The sequence below is a fragment of the Dunckerocampus dactyliophorus genome, chromosome 12 (assembly GCF_027744805.1).
Source record: "Dunckerocampus dactyliophorus isolate RoL2022-P2 chromosome 12, RoL_Ddac_1.1, whole genome shotgun sequence".
Classification (NCBI taxonomy): Eukaryota; Metazoa; Chordata; class Actinopteri; order Syngnathiformes; family Syngnathidae; genus Dunckerocampus; species Dunckerocampus dactyliophorus.
Window position 1 is genome coordinate 7540815 of NC_072830.1, and position 24586 is coordinate 7565400.

The 24586-nt window shown below is 40.5% G+C and overlaps 1 protein-coding gene across 11 annotated transcripts in view; it reads right to left on the reverse strand.

The window, feature by feature from the left end:
• Positions 1–1188: 1188 nt before the first annotated feature.
• Positions 1189–24586, reverse strand: part of kirrel3b (kirre like nephrin family adhesion molecule 3b) — a 242843-nt gene continuing 219445 nt past the window's right edge. For 2 of the 11 annotated variants that reach the window (XM_054793821.1, XM_054793820.1), the window contains exons 11-17: positions 23888–23988; positions 21095–21293; positions 18587–18694; positions 18076–18159; positions 17685–17794; positions 15908–15994; positions 1189–7836 (exon numbers count right to left, since the gene is read on the reverse strand). In XM_054793821.1, coding sequence (XP_054649796.1) covers positions 7375–7836; positions 15908–15994; positions 17685–17794; positions 18076–18159; positions 18587–18694; positions 21095–21293; positions 23888–23988 — 1151 coding nt within the window. In that variant the 3' untranslated portion in view covers positions 1189–7374. Of the gene's footprint in view, positions 7837–15907; positions 15995–17678; positions 17795–18075; positions 18160–18586; positions 18695–21082; positions 21294–23887; positions 23989–24586 lie in introns of all 11 variants that reach the window. The other 9 variants (XM_054793827.1, XM_054793817.1, XM_054793818.1 and 6 more) reach the window with 7 other exon arrangements.

Consider the following 24586-nt stretch of genomic DNA (forward strand, 5'->3'; position numbering starts at 1 on the left):
GTTTGACAGGAAATGTGTTATATTACACACAATGAATTAGTCAACAGCATCATCAGTACGACCACTTTAATGTAATAGTTCACCCCTTTTCGTAAAAATACACATTTGCAGGCCTTTCTTCAGATGGTAGAGTGGTCATCTCCCAACCTGATGGTTGCTGGTTCAATCCTCCATCCTCCCGTGACCATGTTGAAAAATCCTTGCGTCGTCAGTGAGCAAATGTGGTATATAAGTGATTTACTATTCATTTATTGTTGAAACATCGAGTAATATTTATAAATAGCATAAATAAATGGTTTATAACTATATATATATATATATATATACTTTTTTTTTGTATGTTCACATACAGCATGCGGAAGTACTTTTGGAAATAAAATGAAAGATGTTCCTATTTCAACTTTAATAAATATATAAATATTGTTGTTTTTATTCGTTTTTTTAACACTAAAATGCTAAAAAAAAAAATCACCTTTCATATGTAGCTAGTCCTTGAGTTACAAAATGAGTCCCGTTCATACGACACCTTGTAGGTTGAATTTCAGTGTAAGTTGGAAATCATACCTAAATTAACCCTTCAGTCATAAAAAAGTCGTATCAAAAACATTAAATGCAAGAATGAAATGAAACAGTATTCAAAAAATGAGAGCAAAAGCAGCTTCATGCTGCTTAGTTATTGCTGATGCTTTCATCAGGGCAGATCCTTTAACATGCTCAAGGATGCCAACCTTATCCTTAATGATGGTTGTGACAGTGGAGTGGTTGAGGCCAAAAGTGTGTCCAATATTGGTGGGCGGTTCTCCTCTCTTGGAGTTTTTTACGAAGTTCATTTTCACTTGCATGGTGATTGATGGCTTTCCTTTTCTTTGGCGCACTGCCACCAGAAGAGCCCGCTTATGCTTGGGAGACATAACGAAGTGCAGAAAGTTAACTAAAAAGCAATGATTGTTAGTGAGTTGTGGGGGTGCGTTCGGGACCACAACATTTTGCAACGTATTTGCAGGCTGTCAGCTCATTGTAGGACATCAGCAGTTAGAATGGTCATTTCCGGCGAAGACAACAAACATTAATGGTCAATTATTTGCACATTTTTGGGGGTTTGAATGAAAAAAAACAAGATTTTCAAGTCCCTCCTAAAAAGAAAAGAAAAGTATTTTAGAAAATGCGTTTGTATGGACAAACACAAAGTCAAACTTGACCTTTATTCTCCAAATATACAGAGCAAAAGCATCATAGTCACAGACCAGTACAGTTAAAATACAACCTTATTTTTTCTCTTTAGACACAGCAGGTAGGCCCACTCAACTTAAAAAAAAAAAACAACCAAAAAAAAAAAAAATCTGTTAAGTTTGCCCAAAAGAATTCACATATTGACTTTTCACATCCGTGATCCATCTGCATCTCACTTTTTGTTTTGCAAATAAAAACACGTTCAGTCAAGGCATGTTCTCATTTGAATTACAAATAACTCGCTCACTGTACGCTGCAGCCGCTCCGACTGGGCCTCAAGCATATTCCGTAAAAACCTTCAAATGCTGTTGGGTCAAGTCCATTTTTTTTTTCTACTTACAGTGGTACACACACACAACATACTGACTTGTAGAAAATAAAGTCAATGAGGGAGATTCAGAAAGCACATTGAAGAGTTGGCACTTGTAACAGGCTCTATTTTCTTATTTTGGACAGTATTATACAATGACTCCTTTTCGGACATGTTGCGTAGTGTCAGTGTAAACACGTGATGGACCTTGTTAAGCGTGTATGGAATATAGTCACGCAGGTTGCAGGTTATTGATGTTCTGCATCAGCTATTCTCAACACTGACATTAGGCAGTAGTGCAAAAATATAGGGGGGTCCCCGCCTCTCCCACAGAAAGGTCCCCATCCAGACGTGTGCAGTGGAGCACAGGCTAGTCCTTGGCATCTCTGAATAATAAATCACTTTGCTCTTTTTTCCCCACCTCCTATCAGGGCAGGGCAGCACCCCCTTGTAATTGTTCTGGCTCTTTGTGTTTATTCATCTGTTATGCCCTCGCATCTGTGTGCCGCTCATTGCCAGACAAACAACAACAACAACCAGCCGCCAGCCGCAGCAAGCGGCGGCGAGCAGGCGGCCAGGCGTTCACAGGTGAACGGGGACACGGGTCGGGGTGCATTCAGGGACACGGTGTCTGCTGGAGATGGGATAGAAGGTTGGACGATCGAATATTTATGGATTTGCTCAGCTCATTCTCTCAGCTGGGAACATGCATTACATTTTGGTGGGGGTCCGTAGATAAAGAAATGTGGACGTTTTGGACTATGGTTTGTTTTTAGGGAGAAACATGTTGGCTGTCTTCAGATTTCTGATTGCATTTGCTTTGCACAATCTGTGTGAATGTGCTGCCATTTGGAAAAATGTATTTTCTAATGCTATTGTTTGTATTATAAAGGTATGACAAAGTATTAGGACCACATTGAGAAAAAAATAATCTGAGATATTGAGAATAAAGTTTTAAATGTGCGAGAAAAATTTGTAATGTTATGAGAATGAAGTCGTCAATTTACGAGTATAAAGTTGTACATTTACGACAAAAAAGTCGTAATATTACAAGAATAAAGTGGTAAATTTACGCGAGTACAGTGGTAAATCTACGACAAAAAAGTCGTAATATTGCCAGAATAAAGTCATAATATCACGAGAATAAAGTGGTAAATTTACAAGAACGAAGTCGAAATTCGAAAGTCGAAGTCGAAAAAAATTTCTAGTATGACAATAAAGTCGTAAATTTACCACTTTATTCTCATAATATTCCGAGTTTTTTTCATAAATGGGCGACTTTATTTTTGTAAATTTACCACTTTATTCTCATAAATTTACCACTTTATTCTTGTAATATTACGACTTTTTTGTAGAAAAAAACTTGTAATTTTACAAGAACAAAGTCATAAATTTACGAGAATAAGAATAAAGTCTTAAATTTACAAGAAAAAACACGTAATTATGAGAATGAAGTAAATTTACGACAAAAAAGTTGGAATATTACAAGAATAAAGTCGTCAATTTCTGAGAAAAAAGTGGTAAATTTACAAGAAAAAACTTGTGACTTTATGTGACAGGCATTGCTTGAGAAAAAGCTATGAAAAAGGGGGGACTTATGTGACCTTTGGCTTTGGGCATGTGGAGGGAGCGGGGTAACGAAGGCGGAAGTGAGAAAGGCTAGCTAGCCATGCTAATCTGTTTGCGCTGCTGTTTTGCTGCCACGTTGTAAATAAAAGCTTGTCTGAAGCAAGTGGAAAGTTTCCTTCCTTCCTGAAGTTAGTCGGCAGACCAAGACACATATGACATAACGACAAGTAATCTTACGACTTTTTTCTTGTAAATTTGTGACTTTATTCGTGTAATTTACAAGGTTTTTTTTTTTTCGGAAGTGAGCGACTTTATTCTCAAAACCTCAGATTATTTTATTTGTTCTCAATGCATACTCGTATAAAGGAGTATTTGGGCCACGTAAAAAAATTCTAATGAAAATTCAAATTAAGCTACCTAGTAGCAGGAAAAGTCCTTAACCCTTGTAAGTATCGGAGGGTAATTTTACTTTTTATTTTATATTATGATTATAAAAATATTGATGTTGTTCAGGGGCAAAAATATTTGAATATGACGATAATATTCCAACAAAAATAATAATAATGTAACAAATATATTTATGCTTTTATAATAAACGTTATTCTTTTTCTTAAGCATGTAATACAATTTTTTCCCATAAAATAAAATAATATGAAATTATTTTTCAGCTCTTTAAGCTCTACACTTTTTTTTTTTTAGCAAACAATTTTTTTTTCCAACTAAACAATTCACATTTCTTTGGTAACCATGGTACTGTTGTAATTTCATGATTTATTTATTTGTCATTTATTTATATTATTTTAATTGCTGATTTATTACATCTAATGATTTCATTCCTGTCAAATTATTTGTTTTGTTGCTCTGTCATATTATATACAATTTTTTAAATTTTTTTTTTTTGGCTCAAATACTCCTTTCGTAGTCGTATGACATTGGTCTCGGGGGAAAAACGTACTTGAAGAGACTCTTAAAAGGGTATAATACTAAGGAATAATAGCTCGACTATGGCTGTGTTTATAAGTGGAACTATATGCTGTCGATATATTGACCAATACAAGGTATAGATTCCACACAGTGACTGCTCTGAAAAGTCATTTCAGCGCTGAATAAAAGAGCGGCAGGCATCTCGGAGAGGCTGAAGTTATAAAACCAATAACCTTATACTTCATCTCACTTCAAAGCTGCCCCAGCTAAGCTCTCTGCTTCTCATTTCTGCCAGCCTCCCGTGTGTTTTACAGCACAAAGTCTCCCTCACATTGACAGAAACCGCTCACTTCTTTTAATGTGTACGTGTGACAGAAACAGGCAGACTTGATGGGGTTTCACGTGAGGAGATAATGATTGTCTGTACAGTTTGGATGTCACGAGGATTTGCTGAGCTTTAATAGTCAAATCTGACGAGCGAGAAAGAAAGAAATAAACACAAGAGTGGCGAAAAAAGAAACTATATACAGAGAAAGACAGCATTTCAAGGAGTTATATACAGTCTGCTAAGTGCCAAGCTGGATTATCAGTGTTGCCTTAAACTGTACAATGGGTACCAATCCATTTGTAAAATTATAGAGTCTAAACCAGCAGTGCGCCTTGGATATAATAATCCTTTGTAAAGTGCTTTCAATGACTGGGATTTGCTTTTAAAGGCTGGAAATGACAGTTTTCAGAACATAGCTTGGCCTCCTAAAAATGAGTCATCATTATTTTCATCATTCGTGAAACTGTGAGCAAGCTTTAGAGTGATTAACTTGCAAGCAACAAAGTTTACGCTCATGGAATTAATTGCAGTGAACTTCCTGGATTGCAGCAACTATTAAAACAATCATGATCTCATGTGCAAATGAAAAAAAGACAGCATCAACCAGGCCGCTTGTTTTTTTTTATCTGTGCGTTCCGTACCGCAGAACCCCAAAAGTCCCGGTTCACTTATACTGGAACAGTAACACAAAGTGCGATGACAACACTTTACTTTGAAACACGGGTAATGAGCTTTTGTGTGTCTGTTCTGTCTTTACTCTTAACTAAATGAACAAAACATAATGTAAACGGAGCAAAACCAAGTCAAATCAATGTTAGTTAGTTAACAGCCATGACAGTGGCGTAGGATTACGCCTCCCATGCATACAGAGGGGATTCAGGATTTGGACATTGTGCCTCCTTTGGCCTCATAAGATCCTGCATAAGTACACCAAATTACAACATGACCGGATGATATTTGGCAGAGACGTCAGCATGTGAACACATTGAATCTGAATGAAAACTGGTTGACTCATGAATGAACGAATACCCATTTGAATCCTTGTGGGGCATAACAACTTTTGTCCAGTGAAACTGACTGGAATTCACTCAACATTTTCCATCGTTTGCGTTCATATGCTTTCTTGAAGTGAAAAATACTTATATTTTATTTATATATTGTTTTTCAATTTATTCATTAATTTATACAAATGTTTTCAAAGTCAGTCATGGGCACATATTTTTGTATACCTATGAAAAAAAAAAATTTTCACCCAATAACCTAAGGAATTCCAAATATTTTGTGAAACTGATTTAAATTTGAATTTACATAACCATTTATTTGCCATATTTTCCCACATTATGCAGCTTTTTTTAATTGAAAAGTAATGTTTTCATTTATTCAGTATATTTTTTTTAAGTAAATCATGGGCACATGTTTTTGTATACCAATAAAAAATACATGTTGACCCATTAAACTAAGATTCTCATCAGACTGATTTCTATTGTAACGTACTAAAAGATATTTATGAGCCAAATTTTGAGCAATTTTAGTACTTTTTTTTCTTCATTTATTCAGTAATTTATGCTACTTTTAAAAAATAAATCATGACTTTTTGCATACCTATAAAAAAATACATTTTGACCCATTAACCTAAGGAATTCTGAATTATTTTTTTTTCCCCCAAAATTGTAATTTAACAATATTTGCCATATTTTCCCCAATTTTTGTGGGTTTTTTTAAAATTTGAAAGCACTGTTTTCTCCATTTATTCAGTAATTTACAATCATTTTTAAGTGACTCATGATATTTGTTAATGTACCAATCATGAAAAAATTAAAAGCTAAAACCAAACAATTTTTTTTTTTTTTCATGTATTCAGTAATTTTTAGTAATATTTTTAGGTACATCAGTGTCAGAGATTTTGGAGTCTACCTATTTAAAAATAAATAATCTGAAATAATAATTAAAAAAAACAACAAAATCAAAAAGAAGTTGAGCATAATTTCCATGGTGGAGAAGAAAAAAAGATATAATTGGTGTAAAACCAAAGCCAAAAGTCCAAAAAGTATATTGAAGACAATTTGTAAAGTTGTACTAAGCTCCAGTTCCATCAATAACACTCACTACGCACTGCGATAACCACAAAGTAAGAATCAGCATGACGGTATGTTTACATATCATTCAACATGTACATGTACCAGTGTTGGACCAGTGAGTTGGACCAGGCTGCATTTGGAGAGGCTGCAGCTGATATGGAGTATGCCGGCTTACTCAACCCAAACAGTCCCTCAAGGCAAACTTTTGTGGGTGGGTGGGGTCGGGGGGGGGGGATACAAAGTCTCGTTTAAGACTCCTCCACGAGTCGTCCGAAAATAATTTACAGCCTTACACGATATGTACACTGATATTGTTTTATCAGAACGTAAAAGTTGGGATTGAAAATGTGGCCTCAGCCCTTCTTTATCTTCTCTGCTCGGTGGCCCACATACAGCTGTTCCTCTTAAACATGTCTGTGGGCAAGTGGAGAGAGGCCAGTTTTACTCCACCTACGCAAAGAGACAAATGAGCTACAGTATGAGCAGAGTGTGAAAGAAAGGAGGGTAGTGGTGGCGGCGGTGGTGGTGGTGAGTTGTGGGTTCCCTAAAAACCTTGTGGATGTTCGGTCTCGGTGCGTGACACGACACGAAAGAGACGAAGGGAATTGGATTGCACTTGTTGTGCGGTTTTACTCCATTGCGACTCAAGAAAAACAATCCTGGGGCCTTGCTGTGTTGCTGTCCTCAGGAGCAGAATAATCCCAAGTCTGTGTTGGCAAATATCGATGCACATTGTGGCACTACTCACGATCACGGGTTAAAACCAGGGTGTGGGTGAATGGATTAAGCAAAAGGGGAATATAAGGCTTCTTGATCCACATTTGAGGACATTTAGAAGTCTGACGAAGTCATTCAGTGTGACGCAACCAACCTCCTGCACCTGCAGAAGTTCACAACCAAGGCTGGTTCTTACACCATCCCTCCCGTCCTGGCTGTCAGACATGGGTCTGCATGCGCTTCTGGAGGGGCCGGGTTAGGTCCGAGTTCTGTGACGACGACTGCGAGTAGTGGGAGGACGAGGAGGCCGACGCCTTGCTGTCCTTGTCGAACTGCACATAGCCGTCCGGCTTGCTGTAGCTGCTGACGCTGCTGTCGCACTGCGTGTCAATAAACGAGCTGGAATCGCTTATTGAGCCGCGCTGGAACTCCCGCTCGCACAGCTCGATGGAGCTGCTGCCCATGCCCAGCACAAAGCGTTGGCTGTAGTCGTACAGGCGATTGGGACCCGCTCCCAGGGTGGAGTAGATGTTGGTGAAGGACATGCCTGTCGGTACCCGCTGCTTGCCCAGGGTGCTTGTATTGGTTGGGTTCCTTCCGTCGGTGGACTGGGTCCCCGCCATGGTTGGTGTCGGGTGCTCATTGAAGGTGTTGACGCTGTAGTAGCCATTTGTGGGGTCCTATTGGGAAAGAAAATGCCATCATAAACACTCTCGTTTTGATCAGATTCAAACTGGAAAACTGCAAAGCGTTGTTTTTTTTAAATGTATTCTTATACAAGAGGAGGACGAAGCAAGTTACAAGGTTTCTCCCCAACTATTTACATGCACAGACGGATGACACACAAACCCGTGGCTGATTACTGTCACAGAACACGCAGAGCTAAAATCAAGGCTGATCACGATGACCCGTCCATCCTGTATGGTCCGTATGCTAATCTAGTGGTCGGCTTACGGATATGATTACATGGTTTTTAGTTCATCAGCTATACTGAGAACCGTGAGGGAATTGGCAAAAGTCTGAAAAAGACAAGCCTAGGTGGGGGACTGTGATATTATTATGTATTTTTTTGCCATTTTGTAAAAAGGCTAAAATAACGGGATACATATTAATTGTTTTCAGGACTAAATGTCACACTTTTTTATTGTTTGGCTGGTCCTGCGACATACCCAGGTGCAACTTATATATCAAAATAGGTATTTAATTTAACATGTTTTTCAAATTGTTAATTCATACTGACTGTCATGAAGTCGACAGCCTCTGGCTACACAGAGAAGGAAGAACCCAATGGATTCATTGACGTGCAACGAGATCGGGAGCTCGGTGAACTTGTTTCCTGTTAACTTGCTTGTTGGACTCGCTGGCTTGTTATGTTAATTTTGCTAATTTAGCCTCCCGGGTGCGTTGTTTGCGCTATTGTGTAGCTGAATAACTTTCAATGTGTTACATTAACATAGCAGTCACTTATTCAGAAGGTTGTTCTGTGAGCTATTGTGTAGTTCAGTAACTTGCCTTTCCAGAGTCAATGCCAGTTCTCGGTTTTGAATTTTGTGAAATCAATTTGCGACTTATAGCCCAGTGCTACTTATTTATGTTCTTTTTCCTCTTCCTGACACATTTTTTTACTTGCTGTCTGGAAAACACAAGAGTTAAATATCAACATTTCAGGTTTTCCTCGGTACATTATGCATTTTGCTCTATTTGTCCTATTTTTGCTCTTTTTTTTTTTGTTTCATTTTATTCTGACAATCCACGTGTTACAAATAGCCCCCGGGCCGCACTTTGGACACCCCTGCTTAGCTCCTTGTCAGGGTTGCGTGCGTGACGTGACATCAACTCCATGAGCAGCCACAACTTTTGTTGAGGTTTTAGCTTGTTAGCGTCCTTCATCACTGGTGAACAATGGTAATTAAAGAGAGAAGAGGAGTGTTACTGCAGCGGAGACTAATCAATGTCATTTTTATTGCAAATGTTGATTCAAAACAGATGGCCGTCCGACACTTAAGCAAGTAAAAGTTGCTATAAGCCAACCAATCTCAGCCTTAACAATCCGCGCTGACGCAGCTCGAGGATTTTTTTGAAGGCGCCCGACTGAACTGAAACCTGCGAGGGACCAAGGGTCAAAATGCGTAGAAAAGATGGTATTTTGTCTGAGAAAAAAGTCTGAAAAAGATAGGCCAGCTGCTATTACCTGTATATTCTAGAGATGTGCACATGCAAACGGGTGCAACGGGTGGTGCCACAAAACATCTCCCCTAGCAAGCCAGAGTTTTTCTTCCTGTCTCTCACAACCACACACACACACACACACACACACACACACACACGCATACACTCCCCTAAAAAGCTGTTAAGATGCTGCGCTTAAGATAATGACAATCAATGAATCAGATGAATGAAATAAGATTCAACTGACATTGATTATATGCTTATGCTCTGTGAGTATGGTGGAGGGCAGCAGTCACAGCATATTAAATGGGGCAAAGCAAGTCCAAGAAAATCTTGCATCCAGTCGTATTGTTCATACTGTGCGTGCTAATTGTTGACTCCTCCAAGCTCAACAGAAGTCAGGGTCAAATTGGAAGTAATTACCATTCAAGCTGGAGAATAAATGAGGCCGCACGCCGCCGTGTGCATCACGACAAACCTCAGCGCTCGGATTTAGTCAGCCTCGTTCTAACCTTAAAATCATGTTTCTCGCTAATTAAGCAGACCCTGATGATTCATAGTTTGCCATCCGGCGTGTCACTGCAAAGTTCACTCACTCATACACACACACGCACACACACCAGCTTTAATTGGACCTAAACACATTGCGGTGTCTGTAGTTTTCATGCGGGCTAAGCAGCGAAATTGGCTTTTGTGCCGACAGTGGTGGCACTCGGTGCGCTGGGCTGCAGGCGCCACGCTGTCGCTGAGGGTCCAGTTAGGGCATGTGTGCGCGTGTGCGTGTGTGTGTGTTGTCCTCATGGGAGCGGATGTGAATGTCAAGCATAGTACAACGGAAGTCCCAAAAGAAGAGTGCTCATAATGGGGGGAAAATGAGAGCGAGGCAAAGCAAGAGGATACTTGTTATGCTTGTCACTATCAAACGGAGGACAGGGCGTATGGCCTTTAACTCTCGCGGTCTCCCCCTTTGGCCCTCACGCCCGTTGCCATTAACTAATGTGGACAAAAAGTAGCCCCGGAGAAATCAAGTCAGCAGGTAAACACGGCAAGAACACACTAGGAGCTGGTGGCAATGTGCAATTTGTGAAAACCGTCGGGATTTCCTATGAAATGTCCTCCTTAGGGGGCAATTAAAGGCTGTTCTCCTGCTCGCAGGGACAGACGAGTGATACAATCTTCGGAAATTGTGCTAAAGGAATTTGTCTTGAGAATAAATGCCTGCTGAATGAATCTGCCCAACTTGATTTACGGCTGCGTTTAGATGGAAAGCACTAAAGGAGGAGTAAACATTCATCTAGACATTCATTTTCTATGCTGTGTGTCCTGTGCACAGCCTTCGTAAGCACCGTCTTACAATTTTAAGATATAATTTGAAATGAGATTGTTAAAATTGCAATTGGTAAGAAGGGTATTTTTAAGAAGATCTTACTCCTGTCAGTCTTTGGGTTAATATGCAATGCAACATGCAATTGTTTGTTTTGTGGTATTTTGTGCGTACACGAGTCCGTTGTTAGCGTGTTTTTTGGTTAACGTTGAACGGTCATCGAAGGTAAAAGTAACCTTAAATGTTCATTTATTTCTTTCATTCATCATTTATATTTAATTATATACATTTCACATTGTTCTCTGCATATAAAACTCGAACTTCACTCCATTGCAGTTCTCTTTTCGCGGACTCACTGTTTCGCGTTTTTTTTTGGTGCAATTTTAGTGCTTTTTGTTTTTGTACAGCGTATGAACGCACAATGTGTTCTGCATCCTCATTGGCTAAGGGAGAACCCGCCCAATGTCTTCTGCATCCTGATTGGCTGTAAACCATTGTCAGTCAATCTCCTTCGTGCCAAACTGCTGTGTTTCCTGTTGTCTGATGGCTAGCGAACAGTTTGCAGAGACTATGAACTCTGGATGTTTGCACGTTTTCTCCCCGACAAAACCCACAATGTGGACGAAACGTTCTTCACCCAAAAGGCAGAGGAAGATGCTAATTGCACAAAAAGTTGGACTTCTAGACATGCTGAAGGAAGGTAGGGCACCATTACGGAATAACTGCATCTTCGGTTGGAGGAGGAGGAAAATACGATAACAGGAGCAATATGGTTTAACAAGGATACAAAAACGCTTCAGTGGAGCGTCGCCAGGATGAAGCGGCACGGTCAGAGGAATGAACTACACGCGAGTCACTTAATTCCTTGTGTCCAACCTTGTAGGTTGAGCATTAAAATTCCAATGAAGGTTTGAACTTGTGTTTAAACTTGAGAGAAATGTGAGAAAATAAGAAAAGTGTATAAAGTGTATGGTGAGGTGTTTTTACAGCCTTAAAACATATATAATAATTGTCAAAAAAAATGTTAGCTACTTCGCAGATTTCACTTATTGCGGACTATTTTGGGGACCTATCCCCCACGATAAACGAGGGAACACTGTATAACATTTTTAGCTTTCTGGGATGGATTAATTGTTAGAGTTGGACCGTCCAGAACGGATTAACCAAAGTTCCACTGTACATACGTCTGAGATTTGGGTCAGTCTCCTGAAAGAGGTACCAGAGAGGCTGTTGTCACTTTGGGGGGCATGACGTACAGACTACAGTGATTTGCAGCTATAACTTCATAAAAATATACTGCAAACACATTGAATAAACAGGGGAAACAGTGTTGTATGCTTTCTCCAGGTCTGTCATGTATAAAACATGATGTCTATGTCAGCCTGTGGGCGCATCGCCATTTTGTGGCATGCAAAAGTTTGCCACAAAGACAATGAAATAAATAATACAAAACGGTGGAACTTACGTTTCAGCTGCTGTGATTTCCCAAGTATAATACCTCATTGTGCAACAAAGGCATTTTGCTGCATCCAAAAAATTTACTTTGACCAACAAAAGGTGTGCGAATCGGAAACGTAACCACCGTAGTCGGCACACAATGTAACTAAAATTTACGACTATATGCAAATGAACCGTAAACTCAACCACTCCTTCACGTTACGTGCTTGAATGTGATATGTGGCATTGGTGGATGTAAGTTAGTGTATATGTAAAAAGTGGATAAAGTGCTTTTTGGAGACAAACACAGCTCATTAGCATTAAAGCTACAGGCACACAAAACAGCGTGTTCCAAGCAGGGCTTGCTAAAAGCACTTTTAAACTGCCTAACTTCCAGCATCAAAGCTACATTTTGGCCAATGCACTCTTTTGGGACCTCTGAGACTTATTTAAAGTTGGTGAAAACAATATTATATGGGACCCTTAAGATATGCAAATTTGTCTAACGTAGTCAGAAGAAAATATTGCTTAGATTTCTGTTTTTTGCAGTGCAGCTCTGCTTTCTGTGCATCGCAAAATGTAAATAGTTTTTGTTTTGACAGCAGCGGATAGGAAAAAAAATGGGAAAGGACAGCAAAAACAGCTTTAAAGCTTTAAAATGCGCCACGCGGCATCATAAACGACTAAGGAAGTGGTCGAGAGATAAGCCACAACACAAGACGAGAACCTGCACAGTCTGCCAAATCACTTGTGGATCACTCTTGGAGGCTCTAAAGCAGGTGCCGCCTTCAGTGCGCACTCATTCATCTATGTCTGCTCATTGGCATGTAAATTGAACCAGCGGCACACATTTATTGCATTGAGCGAAGACACGTTTGGTTGACCAGGTTTTTTAGAATTCCTCCGTATGTGCAAGACATATTGCTATCAAAGGATGTGCGCACACAGCGGAGTTGCTGATCAAACTGCACAGAACTTGGAGTCCCATTCCCCTGTTTCTACATTTAGCATTCGTGTCTCTTGTTACCTGCCAACAAGAGGCTTAAGACTTGGACTGTGTGACTCATGCTTTGTTTATGCACTGGCACACTGTCATGGTTACATTCCAATTTGTGGGTGATGATTAGATTCACAGATTTAATTGAGCTGCATATATAGAGCACTTCAAGCTTGCAGGTTCTTGTGTGCATTGTGGAGAAGGGTAATGATGAGGGCATCGATCAGAGAGTCACTACAATTGTGATAACGTTCAGCTATCCTTTTCTGTTTGGGACAACACTAACCTTCCTAATACGAGCCCTCTAGACATGAAATAACACCCCTATAGTCACCTTGACATTTATATTACCCAATGTAATAAACATAATAAGAGAAAATAAGACATAAATAAGACTCGTGTTCGTGTCTGTTGCTGCAAATGTGTTCCGGTGGCGCGGACAGGAAGTGACGTCAGGAAGTGACTTCAGAGTTTTAGCTTGGCGTGAGTTATGACCACAACAATAGTCTGTGTTAGGGATTATTGTGGCTGTTTTGAGCTAATTCAAACCTGCAATAGAAGCCTGTTATTCTGCCGATCAAGTCTGATGCTTGTATGTCTCACCGAACATTACAGTAACAATACTGACACCTAGTGGCCAGTATACAGTACTACATATCACAGCTCCTTTGACTGCGTCTTCTGAATGCGTTATATTTGCATGTTACTTCATTCAGCCATTCTTATGCTCAACTCATTCAATACCAAAGATGTATTTATTCGTTTTTATGAACCCAAACCCCCAATCCCAAATACGTATTCATACAGAAAGATGTCACTGTTAGAGCAGTTTTAATCCATAAAAACGGCTGCAAGGTGGCAGAAGTGCATTTGATAAAAGCTCGGCATGCATCATTTGCATTTAAAACCACACTCGACAGCAAGGAGGAAGTGAGTGAGTGTAGCGTGCAGAAGGTTACGCACTGTAGGGAAATTTTAACGCGTGTACACACACAGTTTAGTTCCAAATGTGAACATTTTAAATAGTCCATGGTGTCATATTTGTAAACACATTGTTATTTTGATGTAAAACAACCATTTTTTATATTGTTTATGTAGTGGTGTAGTTCTTTAGATATTTGAGTTGTCACAAAAGCATAAAAAAAAAATTGTCAATGTGAAAGTTATGCTTGAAATGTATCTTTTCACAAAAAGCTGGTTTTCTCCCTGTTTTTGCTGGGAACGGGAGCGTAATGTTTCTTTTGGTAGGTTCCACGTTTATACAGCCATAGAACACAATATTCTGTGTGCCTTGAAAGATCAGTCAAAATTGTCCAAAATGGCCAGTACTAAAGGGGTTGAATTTTGAAAAATGGCTGGGATTGAATGAGCTAATTTAGGCAAAAATATGTAAACTTCGGTTAAATATGCATATCACCACGAAACAGCATGTTTTATTAATAAATACATTCTTGAAAAAAAGTGAAGCCGTGAAATTCATAATGCGAAGTGGCGAAGGATTACTGTGCAATTGTACGGCTTCTTTTATAGGAATAATAAAAATCCAAACAAATTGGAGGTCAAACATTATTATTTAACACACTGTGTCCAAAAAACACTAGAATAAAACTCAGTAGATCACAGACCTCCAACAAAATTTCTAAGTTACAACATTTCTAAATTTGCACCTTCAACCAGATCACCTTTAAAATCAAATGCATTTGTAAAAACTATTGTCTTTCCTTTCTTTTTAGCTTCATTTTGGACAAGTAAACAATGATCACACCATTTCATTTAGTTAATTTAGCCATTTTTATGCTTGAAAATGCTTAATTTAGACAAAAATACCGAACATTTGCTTGAATATACATATTTGTTGACTAATAACAGGCTGTATGGAGATCGAGATCGACAGGCGAATTGGTGTGACGTCTGCAGTGATGCAGACTCGGTCCATTGTGGTGAAGAGGAAGCTGAGCCGAAAGGCAAAGCTCTCAATTTACTGGTCGATCTACTGCACGTTCCTACCCTCGCCTATGCACCTATGGTCGTGAGCTTTGGGTAGTGACCGAGAGGACAAGATTGTGGGTACAAGCGGCTGAAATGAGTTTTCTCCGTAGGGTGGCTGGGCTCTCCCTTAGAGATAAGTTGAGAAGCACTGGGAGAGACTCGCAGTAGAGCCGCTGCTCCTTCGCACAGAGGAGCAAAATGAGGTGGCTTGGTCATCTGGCCAGGACGCCTCCCTGGGGAGGTGTTCAGGGCACGTGCGACTGATAGAAAGCTTCAGGGAAGACTCAGGACATGTTGGAGAGACCATGTCTTTCAACTGGCCTGGGAACACCTCAGGATCTGCCAGGAGGAGCTGGACGAAGTGGCATGAAACAGTATGATTTATTCATTGAAAACCGTGATAGAGTGAAGCCGCATAATTCGAAGCGCATTGTGGCTTACTGTATGCGCTTCACGTTCACTTTGTCTCAGGTAACAATGGTGCGTTCAATGACCTTTAAACAAAGTGTGACATTGCAAGGCGTGGAAAAAAAACATTATCAATGAAGGATAAAGAGATGAACACATAAAAAAGTGTTGGCTGGTACATGTATGCTTATACATTTTACCTGTATTACCTGTATTATCATATATTTATAAATTATTACCGACTTCTGGTGAATGAGATGTTTGATCAGCGGAAAAACTGAATTCTTTTACCCAAAACTCACAAATTTGTGGTTTCTTAAATGTCAAATTACCGTATTTTGGTCTTTTTGTTGAAGACAACTCTCCCACCTCCCCCCACCTTTTGCACTTTCAGTGCCTCCATGCTGTCATTGATCAAAAGCAGTACCTTAATGTGCTGGTACTCCTTCTCCTCCTCTTGCAAAACCTCCAGCTGCTTCAGAGCAGATTCCTGCTGGAACTCTCCGCGATCCACCTGCATGGAAACAAAGGAAAGTCTGAGCAGGCTGGTGGAAACTCTCTGCCTTCAAAGTACCAGAGAACATTTGAGACGGAAGAATGATACTTTTATCACTTGTTCTTCCTGCGGTATTAGTCAGACACCGTCACTCGATGCTGGAAGGGGAGCATTAATAATGCATCCATGAAAATGTTCTTCCCTTAACAAAGTAGAGTTTTGTAAAGTTGGCAGAGCTCATTTTGTCGCAGTGGAAGAATGGAAAGAATCTGTTGCACCAAAGCTTTCTACTACAAATAACCCCGCCCTGGAGCATCATGCACAAAAAACCCGTAAGACTGGTGTGGCTTCAAAAAGGGTCTTTCTGTGTCTGGCAGCTCCACAAGTACACCCACTGCAGGATTACCCTATCAACACTGTTTAGACTGCAGCATCATATCAATAAATGTAGCCTCAGACTTCACTACATGTCATTTTGTTAGGGCTTTACACAAAAAATAATGAACTCTTTTATTCCTGATGCTGGCATCCAATGTTGGCAATCATGATAAAGCAGTATCCCAAGTACAAAAATACTATATAATATAAGTACCCAACAATAAAGCCTAATTTTGGGGGGAATCCCCACTCACAGTGACAGGTTTTCACCGCTGTGCCGTGCAGGGACTGTAACACCAATATAAACAAAATCTTCAAGATTAACCACTCTCAATGCACAAAATAATCATCAAACTTACTTATTTGTTCATATAATGCACACAGCAATGAACAACTTCACGCTCTGTCTCGTTCCTGCTCTGTTCTCCTTGCGCAGTGAGGTGTTCAGGTGCACTTGTCATTGTGTTAATGATGATTGTTTTACATTTCTATTCACGTACCTCCTGTTACAACTGGCAGACTAGCATTGTTTCATGCAGTAGGTCCTTTAAAACATCAGTGTTCCTCTCATACACACAAGCAGGGGTGTCAAACTTGTGCCATGGAGGGCCGAGACACTGGAGGTTTTCTTTCCGGACGGTCACTAAAGCAGGTGATTTTAATGACCAACGCCTCCTCCTTCAATTTGCAGGAAGGAGCTCATCAATTCAATGACCTGCTGGAGAAACTAGCTGGAGAGAAAACCTGCAGGGCAGGAGTTTTCTGTAGTTTTTAAGCACCTATTGCAAAAAAAATGCTACAGTCTAAGATCTTCTATATAGTCAGTCGAAGATATCATTTATTTGACAGGAGCATAAATAAAAATGCTGGTCAAATAACCTCTTGTATATATGACAACCGTTCAGCTGCTTTAAGGACCTACCGCCAAAAATGCTAGTCAAAGACCCTCTAGTGTGTGACAGGAAGACTGCTGTTTTTACGGAGCTACTACATTAAAAGGCTAGTCAAAGATCTTCTGTATGACAGGACTGCTCTGATGTTTTAAAGGACTTCTAGCTAAAAAAAACAAATAAAATATCTGTCATATGACAGGAGCATGCGGATGTTTTAAAGGACCCGCTGCATTAAAAGGCAAATCAAAGATCCTTCCATATATCAGGAGCATACTGTTGTAAAAAAAAAAAAAAAAACGCTAGGCAAAGATCCTCCATGTGGCAGGAACAAAGCTGTCTCTATGACCCTCTATATGATCTCTCAAAGATCCTCTATATGATATTTCTGACAGTACTGTATAGGAAGGGAAGTAGTACGTTGTGACACTCACACTCACCATCAGCTGTTTCATGGAGGCGTGCTCCTCGTTTTCCCTGGCGGCGTTATGGTCTTTGTGCACAATCTCCACCCGGATGTCGTTTTTCGCGGACACCACTCCTTTCAGATCTGTCAGAAACAGATGGCACATTTATCTCAAAAAGCTGCGCAAACACCATTTTGTATTTGTTGACATTCAAATTTTCCCCGAGTGTGCTTTTCATTACGACAAAACATTTTTTTTCCCATAAAAGACCAACACAATACACGACAATTAATAATCACTTGTAACACAAGACTATCTGGCGCTGCATACATAGCGTATGCAATCTCACACAACCTTCCACGGCGGCTCATTGTGTTTTACGCACAATGCTGATGATGGTAACTGTCAGATAACAAATTCTTACTTTCTGTTTTAATTTTGCTTGCAAGTTCTCTCTGGTGAGCACAGATGGAGACGGGCAGTGAGGGCATAACCAGGTGCGCTTCCTCTGTAGTATACACACAATAGACATGCTGAAGGGACCAGTAGCACACTTTTTGCTTGTTTGCTTGTTGGAAAGAGACACTTGCTGACTGTCTCAAACCTGAGTCACTTGGTACATGGGTGGGTGGCAGTGAACACAGCGCATGATGCAAATAGCCTGGAATGTGACTGAGCTTGCGTGAAATGAGTCCTTAACACAATCTGGCTGTGATCTCTGCAGCGCAAAAGATGTCCATCTCAAGAAGTGATCTTCTGTGAAGTGTGACAGTTTTGCTCCAGCTGCCATTTGTATTTCATTCAATAGCAGCTTTTGTTTAATTTAATGAAAAACAAGATCCGCTACAATAGATGGACATTTTGATGGTGATTGTGGACCCAATGATGCTTTGCCATGCATGCTTTTCGGTAATGACGGCGGCGGGCGGACATACTTCTCTGCGAGCGGGTACAACAGAACGCTCCGATGGTACCCATGAGGACGATGAGGGCGACAAAAGCTCCCACGGCAATGCCGATGATCACCGCCACGGGGAGGGATTCTGTAGAAAAACAACGCACAGACAGAAATTTGTCTTGAGGAAGACAATATTATTATTTCACACATACCACAAACTACACAAAGCAAGAAGACATGCAGTGTAGGGACAACATTTTATGGACTACATTTAGACAACACAATGGAGGTGTGGTGTTTGCTGCCTTTAACCTCTAGTGCCCCATTTCTGGGGGCAACCGGGCTCTGGCTATATTAATAACAACTATACTATCAATATACCTATGTTATACATCTAAGTCAGGGGTCTTAACCTCAATTTACCTGGGCGCCGCTGGAGATAGAGTCTGGGTGAGGCTGAGCCACATCAAGTATTGGGAATGATGCCAGCTCCCAGCCTACTTTGCTGTACTTGTTTTGTAAAAAGTTGCTGAAGTTACATGTTTAAAGTTAACGTGGTTGTTTATTATTCCCCATAGTAGTAGTTGTTGCCCTACTGTATGTGTGTAACTCGTACATGTTGTCATGTTGTGTTGGCAGCGTGATTGTGGTAAATGTTTTACCTTGTGATCCCGAGACCAGCATATGTCCTTAACTCAATTTTTTTGCGTGAGAGGCAAAAAAGAGGAGGTGACGCAAGCGCATAATAAAAGAGGTTACTTTTCAAACACTTGTAAGCCACAAGGTGGCAGAAGCGCATTTGGTAAGAGCTCGGCATGGATCATTTGCATGTAGTAACACACTCGACAGCTAGGAGGAAGTGGGAGAGCGTGGAGGAGTGTCGCATGCAGAAGTCTACACACTGTAGGGAAATTTTAATGCATGCACACGCACACACGCGTGTGATGTAATACAACCCTTTTTTGTGTTGTTTATGTTGTGGTATAGTTGTTTAAATATTTGAGTGAAAGTTATGCGTGAAATGTATCTTTTCACAAAAAGCTGTTTTTCTCCCTTTTCTAGTTAGGAACTGATATTTTCTTGAAACTTACTTATGTGCTACTGCTGATTACTAAAGAACGGAAAAGGTTAGAAACCAAAAACATGCATGTTAGGTTAGAAGACTCTAAATTGTCTATATGTATGAATGTGAGGGCAAATGGTTGCCCTGCATTGCCCTGGCTCTCGCCCGATGTCAGCTGGGATAGGTTCCAGCATACCCTAGTTAGGACAAGCGGCATAGAAGATGGATGGATGGACTTTTATTGCAAATGTTAATTGGATTTTTTTTTCGCCATTCATTGGTGGTACCGGAATGAAAGGCAGGGATCTACTGTACATTACCTACAAACCAACAGGTGGGGCCAAATGAGTGAGAGCATTTCTTCCTGTCACACACGGACACACCAGTGACCCACTGGGGAAATAATGTCTCAACATTGTGGCAAGTTAGACAACAGCTAATTTTACAATAATGGCTATTGATGGAATATTATTTTTTTAGATTCTACCAGATATTGAAAACATTTTTTGTCTATGATTGCGCCTTTTTCGATTTTTTGACAAAGAGGGGTCATCTAATAACCATGGATGTCTGGGTCAATACTTCCTATATACAATATGCTTCCTAAAGGGAGAACATTTGAATGCCGTTCAGTTCTGATATAATTTAGATTTATAAGAAGGCTGGCATATCCAGTGAGTAATTGAGAGTGTAAGTCAGTGTGTGTGTGTGTGTGTGTGTGTGTGTGTTAAGCACAGTTGTGGTTGTGTTTTTTTCTGCACTGGAGGACGCGCAGCACCTCAAACCTGCAGGCAAAACATCTCCATGCGGCTCTGGTGTGTAAAGGTCCTCATCAAACACTTTAATGAGGGCCGGAGTTGCCCACATTTATGACCTCCGTGCAATTTTCCAACTGAAGCCAAACAACCAAGTGCTCTTCCTACACCATTAAAGACACTTTAATACCTCCATTGGTCAATGTCACTTTCACATAAGCAGCATATAATTTATCATTGGCGATAAGTGGAGAGACTAAACAACCTTCCCCGGTGGTACAGAGGGAAAAGGTCAACAGATAGAAGGTATTAATTTTTCTTAAAAGGGTCTTTTAATGAAGAAAGAGAATTTTTATGTGTCTGTTTGGGTTATGTTGGGCTGTCTTAACAGTACCGTGGGTGATTATTGAAGCAGCTGTGGAGAAGGCATTAAAAATGTTTCATTCACTTGACAAGCATAGAATTGGCTGAGGTGCCCTTGAACAAGGCAACTAGGTCGACACTCGGAACTGAGGACCACCTGTGATATGGCACGGCCCAATCAAGTCCTTACTTTCCGCGTATGTTTTTTACCGCACAGACATCAAAAGCTCACTTGGTTGCCAGATGTGATGACATACACACAGAACACAGATGCAAAAACACAAGACTGTCTCGTAACGTCTCACACCACCAGCACATGGATTGGAGAAGAGGAAGATGGAACCTGTCGGACCTGGGTTCCCACCTTGTTCCTTAAGGCGTATGATCTCGGTGTCGGAGCCAAAGCTGTTCCACGCCGTGCAGTTGTAAATGGTCTGGAAGTCGGCCGGCACGATGTTACTCATGGTCAGCGTGGAGATGACTCCTTCCTCCGTGGTGACCGTCTCAACCGTGTAGCGACCGGATGTACCGGACTCCAAAACGGTCTCTTTCCAGGACCAGGCCTAAAGAGTGGACACAGCGTGGTTAGTTGGTCGTGTTCTGAATGCAAAGGGACATTTGGAGGAGGATTTATAGGCGGGTAGTGACAAGTGAAAAGCCGTAAAGCGACAATAAAGGAGTGGAGGGCTGGAAGCCAACTCAGCCTTCAGCCTATTTAATAAAACGCCTTTTGTGAGCGTGTGTGTGTAGCTCAATGGAAATAAATGTCAGTACGTACAGAAGGTCCATCACTCTGGACCAGAATAAAAGGCCCTTTGATAGATTGCTATGCTATTGTGTTCAAACATTGGTCACCTGTGATTTAAATCATCTCATCTTTTCAACTGGGTTGATATTCCCGGTTTCCTGTCTATTCCCATAAACGTTTGATTCTTTGCTATAGAGCACTGTTCGGTTTTTGCTGTTACCTTTAAAAAAAAACAGCTATTCCCTATCGCAGCCGACTTCCGGCGACAGGCGGGGTACACCCTGGACTGGTCGCCAGCCAATCGCAGGGCACACGTAGACCTAACCTAACATGCATGTTTTTGGAATATGGGAGGAAACCGGAGTACCCGGAGAAAACGCACGCATGCGGAGAACATGTAAACTCCACACACAAATACAGATTCGAACCCAGGTCTTCCCGATCTCCAGACTGTGACTGTGACTGCTAACCGCTAGACCACCGTGCGGCCCCAATGTGAACATATTTCTGAAAATTTTGTCGGAAATTATACGAAAAATTAAACATGTTAGAATGTTGGCTATCTGCATTATTATTTTTGCCAGTGAATTATTTTGAGTAGTTCTCATTTGATAGGATTTATTTTTCAAAAATAATGATTTTTTGATTTGAAAACTTATTTTTACATAAAAAATATCATTATTACTTTCAAATAATAATAATATCATAAGCAGTAAAAAAAAATGTAATACACAAATTCATTGAAGTAAAACACGTCAGTTTGCTACTAAAATGATTTCATTTGGAGAAAAATCCAAGCAAATTTCTATTAACTCATTCAATCCCAGCCATTTTTCAGAAGACAACCCTTTCAGTACCATCCGTTTTAGACAATTTTGACAGAAAAAGCATGCAGAGTACTGTGTTCTATGGTTATTTAAACATGGATCCGACCAAAAGAAAGGTTGGGCTCTTGTCTTTCATCAGAAAAAAAAGGTTGTTTCTACCTTTTTCCATTCTTTAGTAATCAGAAGTAGAAAATAGGTAAATATCAGTTCCCAACAAAAAACGGAGAAAACCACCTTTTTCTGATACATTTCAAGCAGAACTTTCACTTTGACACAATTTTTTTTGTTTTTGTGACAGCTCAAATATCTAAACAACTATACCACAACATAAACAACACAAAAAATGGTTGTTTTACATCAAAATAACAATTTATTTACAAATATAACACCGTGGACTAATTAGAATTTTCACATTTGTGTGTGCACACGTGCATGTGCGTGCGTGTGCATGCGTTAAAATTTCCCTACCATGCGTAACCTTCTGCACGCTACACTCCTCCACGCTCTCTCACTTCCTCCCTGCTGTCAAGTGTGTTAATACATGCAAATGATCCATGCCGAGCTCTGATCAAATGCACTTCTGCCACCTTGCGGCCGTTTTTATGGCTTAAAACTGTTTGAAAAGTGACCTCTTTTACTGTGCACTTACGTCATCACCTCTTTTTTCCTCTTGCGCAAAAAAACGAAAAAGATGTATAAATACGTCTTTGGGAGCGAGCGTTTGGGTTAAAAAAAACGCATAAATCTGACTTTGGTATTGAATGAGTTAAGAAGAAGTACACAAAATAAAATAATAATCCAAATAACTAAAAGGTAAAATAATAATTATATTTTGTGGGAGTATGGATAAAACATAAAACTTTCTTCCGCTTATCCGGTTCCGAGTCGTAAGGGAAGCCCACACTTCCCGGTCTCCGGCCACCTCTTCCAGTTCCCCTGGGAGGACACCAAGGTGTTCCCAGGCCAGGTGTGGGACGTAGTCCCCCCCAGCGTGTCCTAGGTCTGCCCCGAGACCTTCTCCCAGCTGGGAATGGCCGGAACACCTCACCAGGGAGGCGTCTAGGAGGCATCCGGACTAGATGCCCGAGCCACCTCAACTGGCTCCTCTTGATAATTATTCAAATATATACATTCGAATATATACCGTTTGATCTCAAATTGAATGCTACGACATTTTTGAAAATGAAACCTCTTACTTGCATAAATCTTCATCTTACCCAAACCTGAGGCACTCACCCCAGATTATTATTCTTCCGTGGCTTTTGTCCCCAATTGCCAACCTGTCACCAATTAGCTGATCTTTGGATGTATGTCCATAGAGGGTAGGAACAAATCTGAACACACACGTAGGCCTGACGGCACATTAATAATTAGCACTTCCAGAGTAGGCTGTTATATAAGGTCTATAAATCTTGATAGGATCCATGCTGTGTAAATCAAATGAGCGCCGCTGTTCCAACTGCTGTTTCGACCTTTTCATATGGTAACAAATGCTTATCATTAAGCAGTAAGGTTGCTTAACGTTGTACCTCCAAATGTAACAAGTGGCTCGATGAGATCGTTTTTAAAGGAATGTACTTACGATGCGATCTGGGGGAGGAGTGCTTCGGATAAAACATTTGATTTGTCCTTTCTCGCCGTGCAAGGCCTGTTGTGTCTGAGTGCTGGAGATGGTGGGCGGCCCTGTAAACAACAATTATGAAGAAGGTACAAGGTACGTCATTGGAATGGAAGGATATTATGCAGGTCTGATTTTTAAAAAAATTGATGAACAGAGGTTAAGTGAAGGATGATTATTTTGAAAAAAGTTGTTTCTGGAAACAAACAAAAGCAAAACAACAATACAGCTGGGCAGGAGTGTCCCTACCCGATGTGGCACCCTAGGTGAAACACCCCCCTCCATCTGTAATTACTGTATTTTCCCGACTATAAGTCGCACTTTTATTCCTGGTTTGGCTGGTCCTGCAACTTGTACTCCAGAGCGACTTACTTGTGATTTTTTCCACATTGACAGCCACGAGAGGGCGCTGTACTCCTATCGCTCCTCTTCCACTGAAAATGAAACTGAGGGGCTATTCACACTGAAACGTTTATCGTTTCAGCCTCTCATCCACATGGGAACGGCTTTCTGGGCAACCTGAATTTTTTGAAAACTGCTTCCAGAGTGGGCCTGTATACAGGCAATACGAGAACGATGACCTCACCGACCCACCACTGCCTTGAGCTTTGACGACAAGCGCCAACATAATATCTGAATATTTCGACGTACATGACTCACCTC